Genomic DNA, 8,754 nt, shown 5'->3' with positions numbered 1-8,754 from the left:
ATTGGGGGCTACGCGCCAGAGCATCCTGCAGGTGGCAGGGTGTCCGGGACGCTCAGTCGGGGGTGGGGCTGGAAGGGCAGGCGCCCCCCGCCCCCCAGCTGCACCCCCCACCCTGCAGCGAGCCCACACCGCGCCGCACACTTGGGGCGCATTTGGTGAGGATGCAGCGCCACCTGGCGGCCGCCGAGGAACTGCCGGGGGGCCGGGGGCCAGGCCGTCCGGGGGCCGGGGGCCAGGCCGGTTCCACGCCCCTCCCGCGAAGGGAGAGTCAACAGCACGGCCCTAGTGGGCGCTGCGCACGGACATCGCAGGCACAGCCCGCGCCTGGGCTCCCATCCGTCCAGCCACCCCCGTGGGCCTTGGGGGCCACCTCCCCTCAGCCCTGCTTCCCCAGGTGCGCCTTGGCGCCTCGGCCTGAGCTGGGACGGGGAGAAGGAGGCCCGAGCTGGGGAGGTGGGCTCCGCCTGGGGCCGGCGCGGCTCCTCGCCCCCCCTTCCCCGCCCCCAGGCCTCCCTGACCTCCGCCGGCTCCGGGGGGCTGCGGGGGGTCAGGACCGCGGCCCTGGCTCTGTCCTCAGCCCTTGGGTCCCCTGGGCCGGTGAGCTGGGGCTGGGGGGTCACCCGGGAAGGGTCAGGCGGGGGGCGGCCCCTACAGGAGGCCCGTGGGCAGGGACAGCCCCCCGCCTCCAGCCGGGCCTCCTCCCCGGGACCTCTGCAGAGCGGCCCGCCCTGCAGTGGGCGAGCGGCTTGGCGCTGCCGTGGACACAGGCCGGCAGCGTGGCCGCGGGAGGAGGGCGGGCAGCAGGAAGGTGAGGACGGGCCGCGGGCTCCGGCAGAGGAGCAGCAGCACGGAGCCCAGAGGGACGCCGAAGAACTGGGGCGGCGGCGCCGTGGTAGCTGCCCACCCGGATGAAGAGGGCCACGGGGGCCACGCCGGCCACGGGCGGCAGCCACGTGACGCTGGCCGCGTGGTGCCGCCGCGGGTGAGCGGCCACAGGCGTGGGCCGGCGGCCTCAGGGCCCGGATCAGGCCGCCGCGGTGTCGGGGTGGGTCTGGGCGGCGGCCCTGGTAGCAGGTCGGGAAGGGGTGAGAGACGCAGCGCTCGCCCGCAGCCACAGCCCCGCGGGGAAGCCCACGAAGGTGACGGCAAAGTAGAGGCTGTCCCGGGGCAGGGGCGGCCTGCGCCCTGGAGAGGCCCACCTGGCAGCCGAGGACCGGGAAGTCCGCTGGAGGCTGAGGTGCCAGAGGACCAGCCCGCTGCCCAGCAGCCCTGCGAGGCCCACGGCCAGGGTGAGGTAGAGGGACACACTGGGGAAGGTCCTCCAGAGCCCCAACATCCTGCCTGGCTCGGCGGCGGGCAGGGGTGCTGGCAGCGGGAATCGGAGGCAGTGGGGGGCGGGGGCATCGCCCCAGGTGGGGCTCCAGGCCAGGGGGGCCTCCCTTCCTGGGCCCATGCCTGACCCTTCAGGCCTCAGCCTCGGCAGTGAGCCACGCCTAGTGCAGGGTACGCGAGGTGCTGCTGGCGGCGGGTACGGGCCCTGCCCTCCTCCTGGCTCGGGGGGCTCCACGGAATGCACCTAAGACTTACAGGGCCCTGCACGGTGGCAGACGTCAGCAGTGGGCAGGACAGGTCTCTGCCGGCAAAGGGACCCCCGTGTGGCCCTCACATGGAGGGGCTTCCTGCCTCCTCCATCAGGGACTCTGCACCTGGCTTCCCACCAGGAGGGCCTGGACCCCAGTCCTGCTAAATCCCCCACCCTGGAGGCCCTGAGGGGTGGTGTGCATTGATGGCCCCAAGGACACCGTCCTGCGCTGGCGAGGGGGGCAAGGAGGATGCGGTGGTGGGGACAGGTGGCTGGGAGGGTGTGGGCAGGCTGCGGGAGCCCCCAGCCACCCCCGGGTGGAGGTTAGACCCCTGGCACTCCTGCTGTGGGGAGGTTGGGGAGGGGCTGGTCTGAAGCCTCAGAGCGGGCGTGGGGACTGTGGAGATGGGGTGCAGGGCCCTGGGTCCTCTGGGGAGAAGCTAACGCGAGTGTTTGCCCCCAGCGGCGTTCAGGGAACCAGAGGCCGACAGTCCTGTCCTAGCCCAGGCCTGTGCCCTGCTGGGGATAGTCTCCCGGGGAGGGAGAATGGGTCCCAGGGACCTCTACTGGGGCAGTTGAGGATCTCTCGAAGCCCCTCCCTTTTCTGTGCCCTCCCCCCAGGACCCACAGTGGTCCTTGTTCTCGGGCCAGAGACACAGCTGAGGGGCCGTCAAGACTCTGGCTCCAGGTTAGGGGGTGTGGGGTGGAGAGAGCAATGGGGGGAGGACAGAGACAGATGGAGAGGGACAGAGACGGGTTGAAGGTGAAAGAGCCAGAGATGAAGAGGGAGACAGAGACAGGGGGACAGAGAGACAGAGACAGGGCCCCCCTGATACCCTTTGGGTTCCCCTCACACACCTTTGCTGGGCTCTGCCCCCACCCAGGGCACCCTGACCCCCTCCCCACTTACCCGGGTCCCATCTACCCTAAGGACCTGCTCTCCTCTCAGCTCCCTTCCTCCGCCTGCTCTGAGCACCCCCAGGCTGGCACCCCAAGCATCCTTCTCTCTGGTTGCCCTTGTTCCCTGTGGGGTCTCGCCTTTGTCCCCTTGAGCCTTGTCCCGTATTGGGACACATGGCGGCTCATCCTCAGGGCCAGCGAGCTGGGTCGGCCTTTGGTGTCCTGGGGTGAGTGCGCTGACCCTCTCTTTTCTGGGCTGTGATGTCCCCAAGGTACACCGAGGGGGCTGATCAGACTTCGCTGGTCGGAGGTAAGCGGTGGGGAGGCCAGGCTGTGCTGGGGAGCGGGGGCGGGGGGCTCTGCCTGGAAGGATCTGGGGAGGATGGCGTGCTGGGATGGCCCCCGTCCACACTCTCAGAGCAGGTACACCTGCCCATTCACCCACATGGGGACCCAGAGCGCCCGCCACGTCAGTCTGCTTCCCCAGCCCCATGTCCCAGTGCCCGCCCCCAACATCCTCGGGGAAGTGTCTCCTCACCTGGGCAGAGCAGGTGGGTGGGTGGAGGGGCACCGAGCCTCTCACCTGCTGTTGGGAGCCTCTCTGAGATCTGCTGGAGCAGCTGCACTCACCACCCGCCCGGGCCCTAAATCCTCTCGTGTCCTCTGGGGCCCAGCTGGCTGGGCCGAGGGCGTCTGGGCCAGTTCCCTGGAAACGGGAGGAGTGTGCTGCTGGTTCACAGGCATGAGCTCAGAGATGTCCAGACGGTGTGGGCTGGCCCGTGCCTTCCTCCTCAGCCCATCCTGCACACCAGTGCCCCCTACCCCCCGCCTGGTGCCTGGAGGGGAGGAAGCGGCAGACTGGGGACTCCACGTCCAGCGGGGCTGGGCCACACCTTCTGGGTGGTTCCACGGAGTCCTTTGGTTTGTTGCAGAGATGTGTGGGAAGCAGGAGCTGTGGGCATGTCCTGACCCTTTCTGGATGTGTGACCGTGAAAGAAGGACCTAACAGCCCTGTGCCTCAGGTTCCCCTCTTCTTGGACTGGCCATTGGTGTACAGCTCAGTGCCCCGCTTGGGGCTGGGTCCACAGAGGTTGGTCCCCCTTCTCAAGGCCCCCCCCTTCCCATCCACATTCCGGCCTCAGACCCTGGGGTCCCAGCCATCAGCAGATTCTTTGGGGTTAAAATACTTTTCCAATTTTTGTTCTGCAGAGCCACGTGGCCTGAAACGTTCCTGATGAGGGATTTCCTTCTCCACGGACTGTATTCCGTAGTTGCTGGGACTCACCGAGCTCACCCACTCAGTGTCAGAGATGATGTAGGAAACCTGCCTGTTTGTCCTAGTATTTCTCAGATGGCTCCGAGCTCATTTCCGCAACACAGGTGGCCTGCCTGAGCCAAGGCTAAGGTTGCCGACTCCCCAGCTCCCGGCAGTTCTGCACTTTGCCTAAAAATGTGAACCGTGTGTGCAACCTACAGGCCGGTGGCCGGGTGTCCTCTGCAGGGCATCCCAGCACCACACCCAGGCCACTGGCCAGCCTGCAGAAGGGCTCGGTGGGGAGGGTGTGTCTTAACGTGGGCATTCTGGTTACCCGGAATGGCGAGGCCAACACATCAGGGGACGATTGTCAGAGCAGGGGCAGGCCCCTGGGGACCACTGCCGGGAAGCCACTGGTTGGTCAGGAGGCAGAGGGAGGAGGACGTGTGGGCAGGAGCCTTTCCTGTGGTTTTAGTTGGACTTGGCAAGTCCAGGCGAGCAGGCTGAGGCCGGGCCAGTTTGAACAATTCAGGGGCTGTCCGTGCTGTGTGAGACCTGCCCTGGGCTGTTTGGGGCAGGACACAGTGGGCCCTGCGGGGGCTGCTTTGCCTTTGAAAAGCACGCTCCTAGGCAGCGGGTCCCTATCTCTGGGAGGGACAGTCCCTGCAGGACCAGCAAGGCCCCAAAGCCCAGAGCTTCGGAAATACGACTAGAAATAAGGGAGAGGGGACCCGGGTCTGAGGCTCTGCTCTTTCTCCCTCGGGCTCCCTGGGGGACAGCCTGCTGGGCCGGGAGTGCCCCACACCCGCCCGGAAACAGAGCCCTGGGCCAGCACTCGGCACTGTGGCCTCCAGCACTGGTCCTGGTCTGGGGGGTCCGTTCCTAAAGCTCAGCTTTCCCCAGCTTCCGTGTGGAGTTGGCACGCCATCACGCGTTTCAGGTTTAATCCTGTGCCCAACACGAAGACTTGACACACGGTGGTCTTTACTTGTAGTTCTCGTGGCTGTCGGAAGAGTCTTCTTCTCTAAAACACCCCTTTGTGACAAGAACCAAGCTCAGCCCCCATCATGGCCACACGGAGCGGGTGGGGGGATGGCTGAGTGGAGATCCCCGGGGACCCCAGACCCTCGAGAACCAGCCTCTGTTCGCTGGCCCGTCCCAGGTGCCGATGGAGGGGTGGGTGGGAGCAGATTTCAGAGAGGGAGAAGTGGGGGCCTCTGGAAGAACTGTGCATTTTCTTTCTTTCTTTCTTTTTTTTTTTTAAAGATTTTATTTATTTATTTGACAGAGAGACACAGCGAGAGAGGGAACACAAGCAGGGGGAGTGGGAGAGGGAGAAGCAGGCTTCCCGCAGAGCAGGGAGCCCGATGTGGGGCTCGATCCCAGGACCCTGGGATCATGACCTAAGCCGAAGGCAGACGCTTAACCATCTGAGCCACCCAGGCGCCCCAGAACTGTGCATTTTCATGAAGAAAAGATACCAGTACAGCGGATCTCGTGTTTGGGGTCGAATATTTTTGCTGTTTTCCCCCTTCTGAGATAATTAACTTGCTGAATGGTGAGCTGGCCTCACGTGACCAGGACATGCCCCTGCGGGTCGGGAACTGTCACACTTGCGTCCAAGTCGGGGTGGGGTGGGGATGGCGGGCGGCTCCCTGGGCCCCTGGCTGACAGGCTGTCCCGTGCTTTTAAACACGCCCATGTGGGTTCAGCAGCCCTCCTCTTGGGCCCCCGGAGAGGGGGTCAGGGTCCCACACCCTTCCTGGGAACCACTGGTTGATCGATTGATCGGGGACCAGTGATGTGCTATTCCGGGAACACTGTCCTGGCCAGAACAGCTCCCGGGGCTCCTGGGGTCCTGGCGGTGGGGGCTCGGGGTGAGCGGGCACGGCTCTGGGCCTGGGGCCTGGCCTCCTTGGCCCCTGAGCTGCCTCCCCTCCTGGCCTGTGTCAGGACACTGGCTGAGGTCGGAGCAGGTGTGGGCAGGGGCGGGGAGGGGAGGAGTGGAGGCTGTCCTTGCCTGGTGGAGCCTGGAACCTCGGCTCCCTGCTTGGCCAGTGGCTCCTAGAAGGACGGCCTGCCCATGCCGGCGCCCCGTGGAGTTAAAGGCCAATGTCAGGCTCTTCCCAGGACCCAGTGGTCAGTGCCCCAGGGCAGGGGACAGTGTCAGATTTAGCTAGGCCAGAAGGATGGGGGATTCAGCCTGCACCCTGGGGAGGGGTGCAGGGAGGGTGGGTGGGCTCAGGCCACAGGGGAGGGGATCAGTGGCCACCCCTCACTAGAGACGTGCCTAAGCTTGTCCCAGTGTGGACGGTGCACAGAGTGGGACAGAGCTGACCCTAGGGGTTCCCACGGCGGGGCCAGGGGGCCCTGCAGACCGCTTTCTGTTTTGGGGTGCTTTCCTTTGTATTTATGATTACTTTGTTCTTTCCTTTGTTGCTCTTTCTTATCTCTTTTGGTTGAGAAGTTAATTCACTCTTTCATTTTTTTTACTGATATGAATATTAAAAACTATAGAATTTCTTGTTTGCCTTGTTTTAAATACGTTTCGTAGATCGTCACACCAAGTGCTTTCGTTATCATCGTTTTTCGGAAATTCTGAAATTTTGGTTTTTATTTCCCATATCGTTCAAGAGCTGTTTAATAGAGTTTTAAAATGTTCACAAGAAGGACCTTGTCCAGTTTTCACTTTGCTCTTAATTTCCTCGTGATCATGGTTCAAGCCATTTAGCCATGATTTTATGGGATCGGCGGGCACGTCGCAGGTTCTGGGATGTGAACGTCTTTTTGGGGGACCACCGTTCCACCCCCTGCACACTTCCCTGGTAGCAATGACTCCAGAAGGCGTTGGTGGGGAAATGCAGATTCACTGGGGAGCTCACCGGCGGGTTCACGGACGTGACCCATGCCCATTCACACAGGGTCCACAGGTCACTCTCCAGGTCACCACCTGCCCTGCCCGCGGTCATGGCCACAGGGTGTGGTCCACCTAGAGGTCAGCTCTTGGGACAAGCTCCCAGGGCCTGCCATGTACCCTCCACAGCCTCTCTCTGGAACCCACTGGGAAATGTTCTACCATGTGTCCCTGCATCACAAACCTTCCCAAACTAGACTCATCTGTGAGTTGGCTGGACCGGCTGGGTGGCTCCCACTTGGGGTCTCTCTGCGGTTGCAGACAGATGGGCTGCTGGGATTGGAGCCATCTGAAGGCTCGACAGGGCCGGGTGTCCAGGATGGTTTGCTCATGCTAATGGGGACTGTCTGGGAGCCCACCGGGGCTGTTGGCAGGAGCTCCTACCTGCAGTATCTGTGGCGTGGGCTGCTCCCAGCAGGGTGAGGGCTCCAAGGATGGCGATGCTTTGGGAAACCCAGGGGAAGCTACGAGGCTTCTCATGACCTCATCAAGGATGTCCCCAATGTCACTTCCGCCAGGTGTTATTGGCCAGAAGGCCAGCCCAGAATTAAGTGAGGGGGAATTAGTTCCCAGCACAAATTACTTCCCTGAGTGTGGTAGTCATGCGGCCGTGGCAGGGGGAGGGCCGTGGCAGGGGGACGGCTGTGGCAGGGGGAGGGCCGTGGCAGGGGGCTGCACGCTGCAACATTTAGATTTGTGTCAAGTGTCAATTAATAAGCAAATTTTGTCTTATTGCTTCTCAAAGGTTAAGGCGGAAGCAATGAGCCTCTGGAGTCCAGAACACCGCGTCCGGGCCCTGAGAGGCCGGGGCTCCTGGGGACTCGGTCCCGGGGGCGGAGCTGCTCTCCAAACCCCACGCTCCTCACTGCAGGGCCAGCCAGGTCAGAGCCACCAGAAGCTTTCGGGAGCATCGCCACCCCGTTGCTTTGGGGATGGTTACTGACTCAGAAGGTGTCTCAGGAACGGCCCGTGACGTCCTGCACTTACTTAGAAGATTAACATGTACATCCCACGGGCCCTGCCTTCCTTCCCGCCGGCTGTCCATCGTGCTTCTGCCTCGCACGCCTCCTTCCTGCCCAGACTTCCAGATTGCAGACTATTGGGGGCGCAATCACCAGGACACCAGCCACGCTGGATCCCACCCTTGTGGATCCCATATCCGGTACCCCCCTACTCCGCCTTCCCGACAGTCAGACTCCGCGGCTGTCAGCGACGGCGTGGGCCGACCGTGGGCTGTGTGGGCCGACCGTGGACGGCGCGGGCCGACCGTGGGCTGTGCGGGTTGACCGTGGACGGCGTGGGCTGACCGTGGGCTGTGGGCTGACCGTGGCCTGCGCTCTGCCCCGCTCACTCCCGCCCTGCCTCCAGGGTCGCGTGCGGCACACCCGGCGGGGCTGGAACTAAGCCCGGGGGGCAGTGCGGCCCCACTCCGGGCCCCACGTCCTGCCTCCAGGCACTGTCTTTACCACAGTCCCACCTTCTGTTTCTGGCCCCATCTCCAACGAACCTCAAATGGTTCATTTGCCCCCCAGCAGTGGAAATTCATGCTTTTGGGTGACCTTTCCCGGGACGTAGAAGCAGTAAAATTAAGCATGGCGTCATCAAACTGCGTGCCTTGCAAAAATCAAATCAGCGTGATCTCCCGTTGGTGTTATAGGTGACACGTCCAATGGTGCAAACTCACCAATGACTTGCTCTCCCCGGACAGGGAATCCTCATGGACCATAACTGGGCTAGAATATTAAATGCAAGTATCGTGTGGCCGCAAGAACTTTGCCCGGGCTCCGATTTCCCCAGTGAGGAGATTGGCACTGATGTGGGGATCTAAGAAAGGAGGAGCGGGTTTGAGCCATGTCTTTGAGCCCTTGCTCGGGGACTGGAGTTAATTTTGCAACCTGACCCTGCACTGACGGAAGTCACCCCGACTTTGAGCATCCTTCCTGACCGGCACGGGGCCAGCCCCGGGACTCAGTGGAGTCACCGTTTCTACTCGATGCTTCCCATCAGTGGTCCCGCCCCAGGTCTGGGGAGCACGGTGTCTCCCATCCGCGGGCCCTGGACGGGCTTTGTTCACTCACTGGCCAGGGAAGGCTCGGACGTTGC

At 63.2% G+C, this 8,754-nt stretch overlaps 1 protein-coding gene across 1 annotated transcript; it reads right to left on the bottom strand.

Annotated features, from left to right (window-relative positions):
- Positions 1-616: 616 nt before the first annotated feature.
- On the bottom strand, positions 617-1,336 carry MRGPRG (MAS related GPR family member G). Its single transcript, XM_032414833.1, is given in 7 exon segments — positions 617-783; positions 786-906; positions 908-977; positions 979-1,108; positions 1,111-1,166; positions 1,168-1,228; positions 1,231-1,336. Coding segments are annotated over 7 exon segments (711 nt in total).
- Between the last annotated feature and the right edge of the window lie 7,418 nt (positions 1,337-8,754).

This window comes from Phoca vitulina, unplaced genomic scaffold, assembly GCF_004348235.1.
Source record: "Phoca vitulina isolate PV1807 unplaced genomic scaffold, GSC_HSeal_1.0 scaffold16, whole genome shotgun sequence".
Lineage (NCBI taxonomy): Eukaryota > Metazoa > Chordata > Mammalia > Carnivora > Phocidae > Phoca > Phoca vitulina.
This window is presented reverse-complemented; position numbering and strand designations above follow the sequence as displayed.